Source organism: Hemitrygon akajei, chromosome 28 (genome assembly GCF_048418815.1).
Source record: "Hemitrygon akajei chromosome 28, sHemAka1.3, whole genome shotgun sequence".
NCBI classification, from domain to species: domain Eukaryota; kingdom Metazoa; phylum Chordata; class Chondrichthyes; order Myliobatiformes; family Dasyatidae; genus Hemitrygon; species Hemitrygon akajei.
The window spans coordinates 2,096,074-2,115,879 of NC_133151.1; the positions used below are offsets into that span (position 1 = coordinate 2,096,074).

At 47.2% G+C, this 19,806-nt stretch overlaps 1 protein-coding gene across 1 annotated transcript in view; it reads right to left on the reverse strand.

Moving 5' to 3' along the window:
* frmd8 (FERM domain containing 8) overlaps positions 1–19,806 on the reverse strand; it is a 67,307-nt gene that overhangs the window by 16,603 nt on the left and 30,898 nt on the right. The window contains exons 7-9 of the mRNA XM_073031191.1: positions 15,700–15,918; positions 7,777–7,900; positions 7,060–7,209 (exon numbers count right to left, since the gene is read on the reverse strand). Coding sequence (XP_072887292.1) covers positions 7,060–7,209; positions 7,777–7,900; positions 15,700–15,918 — 493 coding nt within the window. The remainder of the gene's footprint in view (positions 1–7,059; positions 7,210–7,776; positions 7,901–15,699; positions 15,919–19,806) is intronic.

Consider the following 19,806-nt stretch of genomic DNA (forward strand, 5'->3'; position numbering starts at 1 on the left):
CCGGCAAACCGGGTTCAATTCCCGCCTCTGCCTGCCAGGTGACCGCGTGGGGTTTCCTCCGGGTGCTCCGGTTTCCTCCCACATTCCAAAGACGTACCGGTTGTTAGGTTAATCAGTCACTGTAAAATGGGCTAGGATTAAAACAAGGGATTGCTGGTGGAGTGGCTCGCAGGGCCAGAAGGGCCCACTCCACACCGTATCTCCATCGATAAACAAATCTCTACAGAGCGCTCACTGCGATTTCATCAAACACGCACAATGCCACCAGGGGCGGTCTGGGTTGAAAGCTCGGCCATTAATGAGAACAGATCACAGACAAGCCGTTCAAGTCCATCTGTTCTCTGCATGCTTTCCAACCACTATTCCTTTCCGCCTTCTGTTTATCCAATGTGTTCGACGCCCGCCCTTGCCTTTCCCTGTGGGAGCAAACTTAACATCTTCCCCACATTCTGGATCGAGTTTCTCTGAAGATTTATCAGTGACTGTTTTATTATAATGGACTCTTCACTTTCCAGCTTCTGTACAGTTGTAAGGATATTTTCTCTGTATAGGTGACATTCTGTGCCCTCCAGTGGACTACCCTCAACTCATTCCCTTTGCCCTCAAGCCCCATATCCTGCGATTGAATGTAAATTTTAAAAAATCTCCGCGCCACTCGGTTACCCGAATGCGCGCTTGAGGCCGGTGAAGACTTCAGAGCCCAGCCTCAACCACCATCTCCCTCCAGCGGGCATCGTCCGACAGCAATCTGCAGTGGATCCAAGGGCAACTTCACCTTTTGCCTGATGGCGCTGAACGCAGCAAGGGGCTTGAAAATTTCAAGCTGACGAATCCGTACAAATTCACTTCCCTATGATACGCTGGGGTGAAAACTGTACAGTTTGTAACGCCATTGCAAAACCCTCCACAAATCAATATTTGACACAGGCATCTTGAACCCAGGGGTCCATGAACCCCTCGGTTAATGGTAGGTGTCCGAGGCTTAAAAGAAAAGAGTGGAAACCCCTGAGTTAGAGGGCTACCCATTCTTTCTGCTTGTTTTTCATAAATCTTAAAGCCATAGGAAGGATATACTGGCTTTGGAGATGGTGCAGAGGAGGTTCACCAGGTCGATTCCAGAGATGAGGGGGTTAGACTATGAGGAGAGATTGAGTCGCCTGGGACTGTACTCGCTGGAATTCAGAAGAATGAGAGGTGATCTTACAGAAACATATAAAATTATGAAAGGGGTAGATAAGATAGAGGCAGGAAATGTTTCCACTGGTAGGTGAGACTAGAACTAGGGGACGTAGCCTCAAGATTATGGGGAGTAGATTTAGGACGGAGATGAGGAGGAACTGCTTTTCCCAGAGAGTGGTGAATCTGTGGAATTCTCTGCCCAGGGAAGCAGTGGATGCGGTGCAAAGCGGGGGGCAAACATAAGTGGAGATGTGGAGAAAGCGAACCAGCTGAACAACTTCTTCAATAGGTTCGACAGCACAATCTCATCCTCACCGCAGAACTCCACACCAGGCTTGCTTCCCTCACAGGAAAATAGCCACTCACAGGAGACCTTGCCCACGCCCAGGATTACAGCTGCACAGGTGGAAGGTCAACTGAGGAAGATCTGTACCAGCAAGGCGGCGGGACCGGATGGAGTTTCCCCACGATTACTGAGGGCCTGTGCGACTGAGCTGGGAGAACCACTACAGCGCATCTTCAACATGAGCCTGGAGCAGAGAAGAGTACCCAGACAGTGGAAAACATCCTGTATTGTCCCGGTACCGAAGAAACCACAACCAAAGGAGTTGAATGACTTCAGACCTGTTGCCTTGACGTCGCACGTGATGAAGACCATGGAGCGGCTGATAATACAGAATCTGAGGCCACAAACCAGGCACGCCCGGGATCCTCTTCAGTTTGCGTATAAGGAGAAGGTGGGAGTGGAGGATGCTATCACGTATTTGCTGCACAAATCCCTCTCTCACCTAGATGGGGTCAGTGGTGCTGTGAGGATTACATTCCTGGACTTCTCTAGTGCCTTTAACACCATCCAGCCCAAGATCTTAAGGCACAAACTAACGGAGATGGGAGTAGACTCTCACATGGTGGATTGGATAGTGGACTACTTGACAGATAGACCTCAGTATGTGCGGTTGGGAGACTGTAGGTCTGACGCGGTGGTCAGCAGCACAGGAGCGCCGCAGGGGACCGTGCTCTCTCCGGTCCTGTTCACCCTGTACACATCAGACTTCCAATATAACTCGGAGTCCTGCCATGTGCAGAAGTTCGCTGACGACACGGCCATAGTGGGGTGTGTCAGGAATGGACAGGAGGAGGAGTATAGGAAACTGATACAGGACTTTGTGATATGGTGCATCTCAAACTACCTGCGTCTCAATATCACCAAGACCAAGGAGATGGTGGTGGACTTTAGGAGATCTAGGCCTCATATGGAGCCAGTGATCATTAATGGAGAATGTGTGGAGCAGGTTAAGACCTACAAGTATCTGGGAGTACAGTTAGACGAGAAGCTAGACTGGACTGCCAACACAGATGCCTTGTGCAGGAAGGCACAAAGTCGACTGTACTTCCTTAGAAGGTTGGCGTCATTCAATGTCTGCAGTGAGATGCTGAAGATGTTCTATAGGTCAGTTGTGGAGAGCGCCCTCTTCTTTGTGGTGGCGTGTTGGGGAGGCAGCATTAAGAAGAGGGACGCCTCACGTCTTAATAAGCTGGTAAGGAAGGCGGGCTCTGTCGTGGGCAAAGTACTGGAGAGTATAACATCGGTAGCTGAGCGAAGGGTGCTGAGTAGGCTACGGTCAATTATGGAAAACCCTGAACATCCTCTACATAGCACCATCCAGAGACAGAGAAGCAGTTTCAGCGACAGGTTGCTATCGATGCAATGCTCCTCAGACAGGATGAAGAGGTCAATACTCCCCAATGCCATTAGGCTTTACAATTCAACCGCCAGGAGTAAGATATGTTAAAGTGCCGGGGTTGATTGTATTTAATGTATTTAAGTAAACTACTTAAGAACTTTTTAAAAGCTATTATTAATGCTTTTTGAGAGAGTGATTTAGATGCATATCATATTTTTACTGAGTTAAGTATTGTATGTAATTAGTTTTGCTACAACAGGTGTATGGGACATTGGAAAAAATGTTGAATTTCCCAATGGGGATGAATAAAATATCTATCTATCTATCTATCTAATATATTTAAGACAAGGTTGGATAGATTTTTGCACAGTAGGGAAATTAAGGGTCATGGGGAAAAGGCAGGTAGGTGGAGATGAGTCCATGGCCAGATCAGCCATGATCTTACTGAATGGCGGAGCAAGATCGACGGGCAAGATGGCCGACTCCTGCTCCTATTTCTTATGTTCTTATTCCAGTTAAGATGGTCATTATTCATATTCCAGATTAATGAGCAACAGTTATTGGTGTAAACAGATTAGTGTCTCTGCACAGGAAGTTAAAATCCAAAATGCATCAAAAGCAGTCAATCCAAGAGATCTCCACCAGTAAAACAGACACACTATTTGACAAGTGAAGGATCGTTGACAAATCTCTTTCTCTACACATGAGGAAATCTGCAGATGCTGGAAATTCAAGCAACACACACAAAAAATGCTGGTGGAACACAGCAGGGCAGGCAGCATCTTTAGGGAGAAGCGCTGTCAACGTTTCAGGCCGAGACCCTTCGTCAGGACTAACGAAGGGTCTCAGCCCGAAACGCCGACAGTGCTTCTCCCTGTAGATGCTGCCTGGCCTGCTGCGTTCCACCAGCATTTTGTGTGTGTTGTTTTAAATGTTGGGACCACTCTCCTGAATCCTCCTGGTCAGCAGGGGGCAGTATTGAACCTGTTTTGAGTCCTGACGGAGGGTCTCAGCCCGAAACGTCGACAGTGCTTCTCCCTATAGATGCTGCCTGGCCTACTGCGTTCCACCAGCATTTTTTGGGTCTTTCTCTACACAATGGTTTTTAATATTTTTTTTAAATTGGGTTATTCGAGTTTCTTGTTTTGTGGCTGCCTGTAATCAGACAAATCTCAAGGTGTATAATTTATACATTCAAATGTGCTTCGAATCTTTGAAGAAATGGGAGTTCATACTTTTGTTTGAGATACAGCACGACAAAGGGGACACATCTTTTTCCACACGAGAAAAAGTTATTGGAGGGGGAGGGAGAGGGAGAGCGCGCCTGTGGTATGTCGAATACCGGGTGAATGAGTAGCTTTTGGGGTACTGCAAGTCTGTGTCTTTATTGATACTTTGCCGCACGCTTGAGCGCTTGGTGGTGGTGGGGGGGAGCCGACGCTTTTTTGCTGGTGGGGGTGGGGGCGGGTGTTCATCGCTTTGCTGCTGCTTGTGTGTGGGAGGGGGGAGCTGGGGGGGGGCTTTGGGGTTCTAACATTTAACTGTCATTCATTCTTTGGGGCTCCCCTGTTTACGTGGATGTTTATGAAGAGAAAGAATTTCAGTATGTATATTGTATACATTTCTCTGACATTAAATTCTGGTCACCGAATTATAGGAAAGATATCAATAAATTAGACAGAGTGCAGAGACGATTTACTAGGATGTTACCTGGGTTTCAGCACTTAAGTTACAGAGAAAGGTTGAACAAGTTAGGTCTCTATTCATTGGAGCGTAGAAGGTTGAGGGGGGATTTGATCGAGGTATTTAAAATGTTGAGAGGGATAGATAGAGTTGACGTGAATAGGCTGTTTCCATTGAGAGTAGGGGAGATTCAAATGAGAGGACATGATTTGAGAGTTAGGAGGCAAAAGTTTATGGGAAACACGAGGGGGTATTTCTTTACTCAGAGAGTGATAGCTGTGTGGAATGAGCTTCCTGTAGAAGTAGTAGAGGCCAGTTCAGTTGTGTCATTTAAGGTAAAATTGGATAGGTATATGGACAGGAAAGGAGTGGAGGGTTATGGGCTGAGTGCGGGTAGGTGGGACTAGGTGAGATTAAGAGTTCGGCACGGACTAGGAGGGCCGGAATGGCCTGTTTCCGTGCTGTGATTGTTATATGGTTATAAATGCACCTGCTGAAACAGGCGCTTCCGGCCCAATGAGCCTGCGCCGCCCAATTACACCAACGTGCATCTTTGGAGTGTGGGAGGAAACTGGAACACCCAGAGGAAACCCAGACACAGACACGGGAGCAAACTCCTTACAGACAACGCTGGGAATTAAACCTGGTTTGTGGCTGCTGTAATACACTAATCACTACACTACCGTGTCTGTCTGTCGCTCTCTCTCTCTGTACTATTCCCCAGACCAGTTAAAATCCGCTTTAAGAATCAAACTGATTAACCAGGTATCGATCCTTTAAACTCCAAGGTACTAGAAACACTCAGAGCTCTAATTAAGCAAATAATTAGATCATTCGATACTCAGAGATTCACCCCAGCACCCAGAATCAGCAATTCAAATTTTTTCCCATCAGAAATCAAGGCGGTGACAAGGTCATTTAAATTCTGGGTGTGCAACTATGATTGTCTAGAGGTAAGTCCAGTAATTTCTAAGGTAGGGACATGTTCGGCACAACTTTGTGGGCCGAAGGGCCTGTATTGTGCCGTAGGTTTTCTATGTTTCTATGTTCCTGTGTGTTGGGTTCAAAAGAAACATTAGGTTCACACACAAAGTGCTCGCAGCACTTGACTGAGAACCAGCATCACAGCTTGGGCCCTGAGGACGAGGGAACACAAACCAATCCTCATAGAGGGATCAGAAGTGGAGCGAGTGAGCAGTTTCAAGTTCCTGGGTGTCAAGATCCCTGAGGATCTAACCTGGTCCCAACATATCGACGCAGCCAGAAAGGGAAGGCTGCACCTATATTTCACGAGGAGTTTGAGGAGACTTTGTCGCCAAAACACTCGAATTTCTACCGATGTACAGTGGGGAGCATTCTAACTGGCTGCATCACCGTCTGGTACTGGCGGGGAGGGGACCGGGTGGGGGGGGGGGGGGACGTGGGAATCATAGCAGGCTGCAGAGAGTTGTAAACTCAGTCTGCACAGTATCTGCACTAGCCTCCATAACACCCAAGACATCTTCAAGCGCCTCAAAAAAGTGGCTTCCATCATCAAGGATCCTCACCACCCAGGACATTGTTACCATCAGGAAGGAGGTACAGGAGCCTGAAGGCACACGCTCGGCGATTCAGGAACAGCTTCTTCCCCTCTGCCATCAGGGAGGAGGTACAGGAGCCTGAAGACACACACTCAGCGATTCAGGAACAGCTTCTTCCCCTCTGCCATCAGGGAGGAGGTACAGGAGCCTGAAGACACACACTCAGCGATTCAGGAACAGCTTCTTCCCCTCTGCCATCAGGGAGGAGGTACAGGAGCCTGAAGACACACACTCAGCGATTCAGGAACAGCTTCTTCCCCTCTGCCATCAGGGAGGAGGTACAGGAGCCTGAAGACACACACTCAACGATTCAGGAACAGCTTCTTCCCCTCCGCCATCAGGGAGGAGGTACAGGAGCCTGAAGACACACACTCAATGATTCAGGAACAGCTTCTTCCCCTCTGCCATCAGGGAGGAGGTACAGGAGCCTGAAGGCACACGCTCGGCGATTCAGGAACAGCTTCTTCCCCTCTGCCATCAGGGAGGAGGTACAGGAACCTGAAGGCACACACTCAACGATTCAGGAACAGCTTCTTCCCCTCTGCCATCAGGGAGGAGGTACAGGAGCCTGAAGGCACACACTCAACGATTCAGGAACAGCTTCTTCCCCTCTGCCATCAGGGAGGAGGTACAGGAGCCTGAAGGCACACACTCAACGATTCAGGAACAGCTTCTTCCCCTCTGCCATCCGATTTCTGAATGGACACTGAACCCATGAACACTACCACACCACCTTTTTTAAAAAAAAATATTGTTTTTGCATTACTTACTTTACTTATTTGATATACTTACTGTATATCAATGTATTTATCATGTATTGCGTTGTACTGCTGGCAAGATGTTAACAAATTTCACAACATTTGCTGGGGATATTAAACCCGATTCTGAGGATGACAAGCACGACTGCATCTTAAACGAGAAGCTGGTGGTACCTGCTTGGAGTAGATCTTCAGAAGCTTGTTCACCACTGCTCCCCCCTCCTCTCCGTCAAACTCCAGCCACAAGATGTCATCAGAGTCTTCATCCTCCGAGGAGGTGTAATCCCACGAGAGCTCGTGAAAGCACAGAGCCAAGAGCACACACTGAGAAAGAGAGGCAGGGGGAGAGAGAGAGAGAGACAATATCGATCAGTCTCAATCGATGCTCGCAATCGCCTTAAGGTCAGCTCTAGGAAGCCTAACGGCTCTTTGACTTGCTCCCTCCTGATTTCATCAGTGGCAAAGTCGCTCCAAGCCAGCCACCGGGCCACGATGGCAAGGCATGAAGTTTCTGCTCCGCACTGAGACAAGCAGACGTGCACAGGACGCTGTACGGACTATGAATCTCACTCTCCTCACACTGTGTCGGCCCCCTACTCGCGATCCTGGTTTGCAATCACATGATTTATCGTTAAGATGACAGTTGCCGAGGCAACAATTAATATAACCTTAGGGTGAAAACACACATCACTACAATGCCCACGTCATATAGTGAAACAGAAATCTACAGCACATTACAGGCCCTTCGGCCCACATTTTTGTGTCGACCACGTAACCAACATAGGCCTCTATTTTCGTGTACCTATCTAAGAGTCTCTTAAAAGACCCTGTTATATCCACCGCCACCAGCAGAGCATCCCACCCACAAGTGACAGATTTGCTAACAGATACCTTTTCTTTACTGTCCATGACAGATACGCCATCCAGGCTGATCGCGATGGTTACTGACTTGCGTCCGTTCCGCTGCAGGAAGCTCTGGGCTGGTCTGTCAATCTGGCCCGTGAACATCGCGGAGCTGGAGGCAAGAGGAGCGAAGAGTGAGTGGGAGCGCAGGGCAAAGGCGGGAGCTTATTCACTGCGTCCGCCCCCCCACCCCCCCACTTTTCCGGAAGGAAAAAAAAGGATGGGAAGATCATCAGGGTGATGGAGTAGAACAATCGCTGGAGTGAGAGGAAGAAGACAGAAGGGAGAAGTGCGAGGGTGACCCGATACAAGTTATTTTTTTTAAAAAGGTCAAAAGGGATGATGTTTCAGAACGAAGGATAAACACACTCCATTCACACTTGCACACAAGACTTGCACACTCTTCAGGTGTTGTGCTAAGCTAAGTCTTCCCTGCTGTTTTCTCATAATGGGCTCTAAACCGAGCTGATGCACTCACGTTGGCTTTCTGGTGCCTTTCCTGCCATACACGGCAGAATATTCCATTTCAAGTCGTCACTTTTATTGTCATTTCGACCATAACTGCTGGTACAGTACACAGTAAAAATGAGACAACGTTTCTTCAGGACCGTGGTGTTACATGACACAGTACAAAAACTAGACTGAACTATGTAAAAAACAACACAGAGAAAAAAACTACACTAGACTACAGACCTACACAGGACTGAGTAAAGTGCACAAAACAGTGCAGGTATTACAATAAATAATGAACAGGACAATAGGACAGTAAGGTGTCAGACCAGGCTCTGGGTATTGAGGAGTCTGATAGCTTGGGGGAAGACACTGTTACATAGTCTGGTCGTGAGAGCCCGAATGTTTCGGTGCCTTTTCCCAGACAGCAGGAGGGAGAAGAGTTTGTATGAGGGGTGCGTGGGGTCCTTCATAATGCTGTTTGCTTTGCGGATGCAGCGTGTGGTGTAAATGTCCGTGATGGCAGGAAGAGAGACCCCGATGATCTTCTCAGCTGACCTCACTATCCGCTGCAGGGTCTTGCGATCCAAGACGGTGCAATTTCCGAACCAGGCGGTGATGCAGCTGCTCAGGATGCTCTCAATACAACCCCTGTAGAATGTGATGAGGACAGGGGGGTGGGTGATGGACTTTCCTCAGTCTTTGCAGAAAGTAGAGACGCTGCTGGGCTTTCTTTGCTATGGAGCTGGTGCTGAGGGACCAGGTGAGATTCTCCGCCAGGTGAACACCAAGAAATTCAGTAATGGCGATGGATAAATGTGCATATTGTGTTTGTATACTGTATTTAAGGTAGATACTTGGCAACATGAGTGAATCTGCAGATGCTGGAAATAAACACACAAAATGCTGGCAGAACTCAGCAGGCCAGACAGCATCTATGGGAGGGTTTTGGTCCTGATGAAGGGTTTCGGCCTGAAACGTCGTCACTACCTCCTCCCATAGATGCTGTCTGGCCTGCTGAGTTCTGCCAGCATTTCGTGTTTTGAATTAAGGTAGATACTTGTTTGCTTCGTAATACGATTGTAACTACATTGTGGGGTGCATCACATTCTGATTCATATGTAGTCTTAAGTTAACTTTGAGGATAATTAAAGATTGTATATCCTGGTGCCTAAAAGAAAAGGGCAGATCGCTCTCAGTAGCAGGGACAGAGATCGAGCTGCCAAGAGTTAATAATAGACAAAATGGTACGAAGCTATAGTGTTTTCTGCCAGATAACCTTTTGGAAATATTGAGTTTTTGCAGGTTTGGTTTTCGACACACCTAATAAACAACGTTGCACGAAAGTGCTAAGTGACTCCAGCCACGTTTTTCCACCCTTCGGTCAAAACCCACGTATCGTAACAGATACTTAGAAATGGGAGAGTGGAACAGTCATGAAAACGTAGCATTGCAGCACAATTTTCTTCTTCAGAAAAGGCAGGACCATGAATCTTTCTGCCTCTCCGAACCGTCGGTCAGTAAAAGTGATTGCAGCTTGCGCTAACTGAATTTTATGGAAGGATTCAACCAGCCTCTCTGAAGCCAGTTTGGTTTTTCCAGGATACAGCCCCTGCTCTGCGACGTGCTCTACAAACAGAAGAGGCTAACCCGCCCAATTAATTCCTCTCAAAATCAGAAATAACTCAAGGTCAAAAGAAGGCATGTCTCGGATACATAAATTTGCCCCAAAGTGGCGAAGCAAGAGCATTTCTGGCAACAGCCCAAATCTAGGTAACAGAGGCACTCAAGGACACAGACGTCCATTACTCTGAAACCATTTCGATGACAGGTTGCTAATCTAAAACAGTTAACAGTGTCTTTTCCCATTGGCGCTGCCTGGCCTGCTCAGTATCACCACTTATCTGCTCAATACCCGCGCACGTTTAAGCAGGCATCCGTCATACCAGCGCCCAAGAGCATGGTAACGTGCCTCAATGACCATCACCCAGTGGCACGCGCATCCAGTGATTCCAGAAGTCGGTCACAAAGCTCACCAGCTCCTGCCTGTAGAGCGATCTGCATCCAGTCCCGCGTGCCTGGGTCGACAGCAGATTCTGTTCAACCATATAACAATCACAGCACGGAAACAGGCCATCTCGGCCCTTCTAGTCCGTGCCGAACGCTTACTCTCACCTAGTCCCACCGACCCGCACTCAGCCCGTAACCCTCCATTCCTTTCCTCTCCATATACCCATCCAATTTTTTTTTTTAGATGACAAAATCGAACCTGCCTCTACCACTTCTACTGGAAGCTCGTTCCACACAGCTACCACTCTCTGAGTAAAGAAGTTCCTCCTCGTGTTACCCCTAAACTTTTGCCCCTTAACTCTCAACTCATGTCCTCTTGTTTGAATCTCCCCTACTCTCAATGGAAAATGCCTATCCACGTCAACTCTATCTATCCCCCTCATAATTTTAAATACCTCTATCAAGTCCCCCCTCAACCTTCTACGCTCTAAAGAATAATGACCTAACTTGTTCAACCTTTCCCTGTAACTTAGGTGCTGAAACCCAGGTAACATTCTAGTAAATCTCCTCTGTACTCTCTCTCTATTTTGTTGACATCTTTCCTATAATTCGGTGACCAGAACTGTACACAATACTCCAAATTTGGCCTCACCAATGCCTTGTACAATTTTAACATTACATCCCAACTCCTATACTCAAAGTTTCCAAGGCTCTTGCTCAGTTCTGGAACACCTGGACAATGGAGAAGTGTACGGCAGGATGCTTTCGTCGACTGCAGCTCAGCGTTCATAACTCTCACCCCCTCGCAGAACTCCAAGCCCCGAGCCTCCTTGTGCAACAGGTTCCTCGATTTCTTCCATCCAGTTAATATGGACGGCCGACAACACCTTCTTCACAATCACCCCGTCAGCACAAGCACAACAAAACGCTGTGTGCTCAGCTCCCCCCTGCTTTACACTTACCACTACGTGGCTCAGTACGGCTCCAAAGCCTGTTATGATCCCAGCCCCCTCCTTCTTGAGAATCGCAAGATCGCTATTAATTCGGACCTCTCTATCTTTGCTGGTAAGTGAACCAGTTACGGGGTTCGTAACAAGCCGCACTCAAGTTTGCTGATGACACCGTGCTGCCGGTGGTGACGAATCGGCATGCGAGTGCTGCCACATCAGCTTCTCGGCCTCAGCGAAGCCAGAGAGACAACTGTAGGAGGGGGAAACTGGATGTCAGTGAGCCAGGGCTCATTAAGGGACAACCCGAGCTGGAGGGGGGGTCACAAACACGAAGAGATCTGCAGATGCTGGAAATTCAAGCAGAACACACAAAATGCTGGTGGAACGCAGCAGGCCAGGCAGCATCTATAGGGAGAAGCACTGTCCACGTTTCGGGCTGAGACCCTTCGTCAGGACTAACTGAAAGGAAAGATAGTAAGAGATTTGAAAGTAGTGGGGGGAGGGGGAAATGCGAAATGATAGAAGACCGGAGGGGGGTGGGGTGAAGCTGAGAGCTGGAAAGGTGATTGGCAAAAGGGATACAGAGCTGGAGAAGGGAAAGGATCATGGGACGTTAGATCCCCCCTTCCTTTTTTTTCCCTCTCTCTGCCCATTCTCCATCTCCCTCTGGTGCTCCCCTCCCCCCTTTCTTTCTCCCGAGGCCTCCCGTCCCATGATCCTTTCCCTTCTCCAGCTCTGTATCCCTTTTGCAGATCACCTTTCCGGCTCTCAGCTTCACCCCACCCCCTCCGGTCTTCTCCTTTCATTTCGGATTTCCCCCTCCCATCTTCAAATCACTTACTGTCTTTCCTTTCAGTTAGTCCTGACGAAGGGTCTCGGCCCAAAACGTCGACAGTGCTTCTCCCTATAGATGCTGCCTGGCCTGCTGCGTTCCACCAGCATTTTGTGTGCGTTGCTGAAGAGGGTCAGTAGCTTTAAATTCCTTAACACACCAGAGGATCTGTCCTGGGCCCAGCGATCAAGCGCCATCACGAAGAACATATGCGTGACGTGCTTCCGCTTTCTTGGAAGTTCACACAGATTCGGCAGGTCACCAAAAACTTGTAGACGTACGGTGGAGAGCATCCTAACCGATTGCATTACAGCCTGGCATGGAAACAACAACACCCAGGGACAGAAAAGGCGACAGAAAGTGGTGGACAGGGCCCAGTCCGTCGCGGGCAAAGCCCACCCGCCATTGAGAGAGCTGGCACGAGGAAGCAGCATCCATCAAAGACCCCCACCATCCAAGCCAAGCCCGCCTCTCACTACAACTACTGGGCAGGAGGTAGAGAGGCCTCGGGCCCCACACCACCAGGTATAGGAAGTTAGGCCCCACTTGAGCCACATGGATAACGCCAATAACCATCGATCTGAACTGATTCTATATCCTCTACAGGTTCACTTGCCTTTTGCCCTGTGGTTGTTTGTCTGTTTACTTACGTTTTTCTTTTGAACGCAGAACAATACAGCACAGTACAGGCCATTCGACCCACAATGTTGTGCCGACCCTTAAACCCTGCCTCCCATATAACCCCCCACCTTAAATTCCTCCATGTACCTGTCTAGTAGTCTCTTAAACTTCACTAGTGTATCTGCCTCCACCACTGACTCAGGCAGTGCATTCCACGCACCAACCACTCTCTGAGTAAAAAACCTTCCTCTCTAATATCCCCCTTGAACTTCCCTCCCCTTACCTTAAAGCCATGTCCTCTTGTATTGAGCAGTGGTGCCCTGGGGAAGAGGCACTGGCTGTCCACTCTATCCATTCCTCTTAATATCTTGTCTACCTCTGTCATGTCCCCTCTCAACCTCCTCATCTCCAGAGAGTAAAGCCCTAGCTCCCTTAATCTCTGATCATAATGCATACTCTCTAAACCAGGCAGCATCCTGGTAAATCTCCTCTGTACCCTTTCCAATGCTTCCACATCCTTCCTATCATGAGGCGACCAGAACTGGACACAGTACTCCAAGTGTGGCCTAACCAGAGTTTTATAGAGCTGCATCATTACCCCGCGACTTTTAAACTCTATCCCTCGACTTATGAAAGCTAACACCCCATAAGCTTTCTTTAACTACCCTATCGACCTGTGAGGCAACTTTCAGGGATCTGTGGACACGTACCCCCAGTTCCCTCTACTCCTCCATTGGTGAATTTTTATTGCTTTTCTCCCCCACCCCCCCCCCCAACCCCGTAAATGTCTGAACGAGGACGGAGTCTCAGGATTATATATGGGAATAAGCATGCACTTTGATGATAAATTTACTTTGAACTTTGAGGTTGCACATAATTCTCATTTGGAGATAGGCCGCTGTTCCTATAGCTCCACATGCTGGAACTCCCTACCTAGAGGACATCTATCACACGGACAGAGGCAGCCCAAGGAAGTGACACACCACCATCTTCTCCAAGATAGTTTGGGTTGACCAAAGTACGGTACTGTGAAAAGTTTTAAGTACATTTATATATATATATAGCAAGGGTGCCTAAGAATTCTGCACAGTACTGTAGTAATTTTATGTATTGCACTGTACTGCTGCCACAAGTTTCTTGACGTATGAGAGTGATGATAAACCTGGGTGGGAAGGGGTAGGGAGAGGGGAAGCATGGTTGGGAAAAGGGGGAGGGAGCAGGATGCACCAGAGAGACAGTCTGTAGGGATCAATAAACAATATCAATAAATTGTTCGGAATCAAATGTCCTTACCTGGTATTTCAGGGCTGGGTGTGTCTGCACCGGCATCGCCCCCACCCCCACCCACAACCAGCACTCCTCCTCTGCCACCTGTCCTACACTCCTCCCGTGGCGCTCCAGCCTCGGTATTCCCCATGTCCTTTACAAGCCCCCTCTCCGCTCCACGTTGACAAATAAGAGTACTGTACAAAAGTCATGGGCTCCCTAGCTCCCTCTCCCCCTCTATATAACCCCTCCAGCTCAAGATCCTACAAAGGTGTTCAGATGCAACCTCCACTAATGCCTCGGTCCCAAGTCAAAAAGTCCAACCCAACAAAATGCCACCGCGTCCCGTTGCCACATTTTGAATCCAACCCAACTTCAACGACGGAACGGGGAAGTGGCCCAGAATTAAGGGTTGTGGGGGAAAGGCAGGTCGGTGGGGATGAGTCCATGGTCAGATCAGCCATGATCTTATCGAATGGCGGGGCAGGCTCGACGGGCCAGATTGCCGACTCCTGCTCCTTTTTAAAAAAATTTTAAATCCTTTTTTTATTGATTTAAAAAAAATGAATAGATACAAATCAGAGGAGGTTATATCAAGTACATAATGCAATAAACGTACAAAACAATGAAAGGGATGTATACTGTCAAGGTCATGAAAATGTTATATTAGACTATTATATATAAACAAAGAACCACAATTCCTCTTGGCAATTCATACAGAAAAAACTGGAAATTTTTGATAATTAAGAGAAAAAAAACATTAAACTAACCTAAAACAATAAAAGACTGGGCAGTCTATTTGAGGATAAAATTACAAGAAAAAAAAATTCCTTCTATTCATTTTACTGGAATGTTACCTGGGTTTCAGCACCTAAGTTCCAGAGAAAGGTTGAACAAGTTAGGTCTTTATTCTTTGGAGCGTAGAAGGTTGAGGGGGGACTTGATAGAGGTATTTAAAATTATGAGAGGGATAGATAGAGTTGACGTGGATAGGCTTTTTCCATTGAGATTAGGGGAGATTCAAACAAGAGGACATGAGTTGAGAGTTAGGGGGCAAAAGTTTAGGGGCAACATGAGGGGGAACTTCTTTACTCAGAGAGTGGTAGCTGTATGGAACGAGCTTCTAGTAGAAGTGGTAGAGGCAGGTTCGATATTGTCCTTTAAAGTAAAATTGGATAGGTATATGGACAGGAAAGGAATGGAGGGTTACGGGCTGAGTGCGGGCCGGTGGGACTAGGTGAGAGTAAGTGTTCAGCACGGACTAGAAGGGCCGAGATGGCCTGTTTCCGTGCTGTAATTGTTATATGGTTCTGGTCAGATCTGAAACTGCAGAGAGAGAGAAAATATATAAAAAATATTTTACCTAAAAAAAAAGAGAAAAAATAGATCATATGAAAATATTGAATAAAAGTTTGCCTGGTTTGCTCAAATTTAAAAGATGTATCGAACGTCTGATTTCTAATTTTCTCCGAGCTTAAACAGGACATAATGGAGGAGAGCCAATGAAAAACAGTAGGTGGATTAGAATCTTTCCAGTATAACAAAATAGCTCTCCTGGCCACTCCTATTTCTTATGCTCTTATGTAGCTCCACTTGTCTTTGTTGAGGCGTTTCCCTGGCATCTCCTCTTTATTATTACAAACCCCTTTAGTCCAGAGACACACGTGAAGTATTACCAGGTTCCTAAGCAAACAGTTTTGCATCTGAAGCCGACCTTGGTATAACTCCTGTCAACTCCTAACACTTTACTGTCAGAGTTCACCGGACCGCGCCGCGCCTTACCCATAGTACAGCAGCAGGTGACACTTCTGTAGGTACCGGTGGTAGAGAAGCTTCAGCGCCTCCGTCTCCTCGCACGCAGCGTCCTCCGCCAGCTGCCTGAAGGACTCGAGCAGCATCTCTTCGTGGCTCTGGTGCTTGGCCCCGCGGGACCGGAACGCCGACAGCAGCCCGCCGTGCTTCTTGCACAGATGCGTGGGGAGGAACAGATCGATTTTCCCCCTGGAAGCGGGTTAAAACACACCAACAGATTTGGTTTCCACAACCACTCGGGACACCCCAAACCATCGTAGGAGAGTTAAAGTCTGGTCGCTTTGGAACTTCAACTCAAGTCACTTTTTATTCTTTTCAATCTTTTTTTATTGATTTAAAATAAGGATAAATATAAATCAGAGGAGAGGTTATCTCAAGTACATATTTCAATAATAGTAGAAACAAATAAAGGAATATACACTGTCAAAATCATGTAGTATTATGCTAACATACAGGAAAAAACCACAACTCCTCTTCACAGTTCATAGAAAAAAAAGACTCATAATTTCTGTTATTGAGGAAAAACAACTACTAAGCTAACCTAAAACAAAAAAAAAGGGACTGGCCAGTCCATTGTGAGGATACAGTTAAAAAAAAAGAAAGAAAGATCCTTCTGGTCAAATCTGAAACTTCGCAGAGAAGAAAAAAAAATTAACTGAAAAAGTAAAAAGTCACTTCTTATTGTCATTTCGACCATAACTGCTGGTATAGTACACAGTAAAAACAAGTCAATGTTTTTCAGGACCATGGTGTTACATGACACAGAACAAAAACTACACTGAACTACATAAAAACAACACAAAAAAAAACTACACTAGACTACAGACCTACACAGGACTGCATAAGGTGCACAAAACAGTGCAGACATTACAATAAATAATAAACAGGACAATAGGGCAGTCAGGTGTCAGTCCAGGCTCTGGGTATTGAGGAGTCTGATAGCTTGGGGGAAGAAACTGTTACACAGTCTGGTCGTAAGAGCCCAAATGCTTCGGTGCCTTTTCCCAGACAGCAGGAGGGAGAAGAGTTTGTACGAGGGGTGCGTGGGGTCCTTCATAATGCTGTTTGCTTTGTGGATGCAGCGTGTAGTGTAAATGTCCGTGAAGGCGGGAAGAGAGACCCCAATGATCTTCTCAGCTGACCTCACTATCCACTGCAGGGTCTTGCGATCCGAGACGGTGCAATTTCCGAACCAGGCAGTGTCGCAGCTGCTCAGGACGCTCTCGATACAACCCCTGTAGAATGTGATGAGGATGGGGGGTGGGAGATGGACTTTCCTCAGCCTTCGCAGAAAGTAGAGACGCTGCTGGGCTTTCTTTGCTGTGGAGCTGGTGTTGAGGGACCACATGAGACTTGGGAAAGTCTCAAACATGACAAGCACAGCACTGGCCGAATCGTTTGTTTTACAATGTCGGCTGAGGGATAATCAGCACCTCACAAAAGTGCTGGGCTTGGGCACCTCACAAAAGTTGCTGGGCTTTTAAAGTCCGAACAGGTCTAGATTTGCCTTATACACGACCTCAAGGTAAGCCAAGGTGCTTTCCAGCTCAATGCAAGCAGGCTTTTCGCACTGAGGTTGGGTGGGACTACAGAGGTCGTGGGTTAAGGGTGAAAGGTGAGGCGTTTAAGGGGAGCGTGAGGGGAGACTCCTTCACTCAGAGGGTGGTGAGAGTGTGGAAGGAGCTGCTGGTGCAAGTGGTGCATGCGAGCTTGTTTTCAAGGTTGAAGATAAGTTTGGATAGGTACATGGATGGTAGGGGTACAGAGGGCTTTGGTACCGGTCGGTGCAGGTCGATGGGAGTAGGCAGTTTAAATGGCTCAGCACGGACTAGATAGGATGAAGGACCTGTTACTGTGCTGTATTTTTCTACAACTCTAATTAAGTCCTTTGAGGTGACTCAAAAGGTGTGCACAAAAGAGCAAAAAATACACAGGAACCAATTTAATTTTGGTGGCGCTGGCAGGAGAAAATTATAGTGACAGCAAATAAAGTACTCTGAACTGTAAAATTTGAGACCAGGAACAGGGCTCCCTCCTGAATTATACCTCTAAATTCCTGACTTTGACCTTCTCACAATCCAACCCATCCAATCAACAGCCTCAAAGAAAGTACAACTGTGGCTTCTCAACCCCGCATTCTAACAAGAGACGACTGTTATAATAACACGGGGCAAAAAAGATTTTGCTTCCTGAATACTTTTGGGCTGCTGATCATGAAAATCGCCATGAAATTTCCCTACCGTGCCCCATTTTTTTAAAAAAAAAGCCTATTTTGTTATTTCAATTCATAACCCAAGTTCAACACCTTAAGCAATTAAATCCATTACAGAAGCATAGAAAGCCTACAGCACAACACAGGCCCTTCGGCCCACAAAGCTGTGCCGAACATGTCCCTACCTTAGAACTACCTAGGCTTACACATAGCCCTCTATTTTTCTAAGCTCCACGTATCCATCCAGGAGTCTCTTAAAATACCCTATCGTTTCCACCTCCACCACCGCCACCCCATTCCACGCACTCACCACTCTCTGCGTGAAAAAAACTTACCCCGGAGATCTCCTCTGTACGTGCTTCCAAGCACCTTAAAGATATGTCCTCTCATGCTAGCCATTTCAGCCCTGGGAAAAAGCCTCTGACTATCCACACAATCAATGCCTCTCATTATCTTGTACACCTCTATCAGGTCACCTCTCATCCTCTGTCACTCCAAGGAGAAAAGGCTGAGTTCACTCAACCTATTCTCATAAGGCATCCCAATCCAGGCAACATCCTCGTAAATCTCCTCTGCACCCTTTCTATGGTTTCCACATCCTTCCTGTAGTGAGGTGACCAGAACTGAGCACAGTACTCCAAGTGGAGTCTGACCAGGGTCCTATATAGCTGCAACATTACCTCTCGGCTCTTAAACTCAATCCCACGATTGATGAAGGCCAATGCCCCTTGTGACCTTCTTAACCACAGAGTCAACCTGCACAGCAGTTTTGGGTGTCCTATGGACTCGGGCCCCAAGATCCCTCTGATGCTCCACACTGCCAAGAGCCTTACCATTAATACTATATTCTGCCATTATATTTGACCTACCAAAATGAACCACTTCACACTTATCTGGGTTGAACTCCATCTGCCACTTCTGAGCCCAGTTCTGCATCCTATCAATGTCCCGCTATAAACTTTGACAGCCCTCCACACTATCCACAACACCCCCAACCTTTGTGTCATAAGCAAACTTACTAACCCATCCCTCCACGTCCTCATTCAGGTCATTTATAAAAATCACAAAGAGGAGGGGTCCCAGAACAGATCCCTGAGGCACCCCACTGGTGACCAACCTCCATGCAGAATATGACCAGTCTACAACCACTCTTTGCTTTGTGGATCCAGAACTGGCATGCCCACAGAAGGCAAAGTCACCTAGAATCCCATGCCTCCTTACTTTCTCAATAAGCCTTTCATGGGTTACCTTGTCAAATCCATATACACTACATCTACAGCTCTACCTTCAATGTGTTTAGTCACATCCTCCAAAAATTCAATCAGGTTCGTAAGGCACGACCTGCCTTTGACAAAGCCATGCTGAATATGCCTAATCATATTATGCCTCTCCAAATGTTCATAACTCTTGCCTCTCAGAATTTTCTCCATCGACTTACCAACCACTGAAGTAAGACTCACTGGCCTATAATTTCCTGGGCTATCCCTACTCCCTTTCTTGAATAAGAGAACAACATCCGAAACTCTCCAATCCTCCGGAACCTCTCCCATCCTCATTGATGATGCAAAGATTATTGCCAGAGGCTCGGCAATCTCCTCCCTCGCCTCCCGCAGTCGTCTGGGGTACATCCCGTCCAGTCCCGGTGACTTATCCAACTTGATGCTTTCCAAAAGCTCCAGCACCTCCTCTTCCTTAATATCTACATGCTCAAGATTTTCAGTCCGCTGCAAGTCATCCCTCCAATCGCCAAGATCCTTTTCCGTAGTGAATACTGAAGCAAAGTATTCATTAAGTACCTCTGCCATCTCCTCCGGCTCCATACACACTTTTCCACTGTCATTACATTCATTAAAAGTTAATTTCTC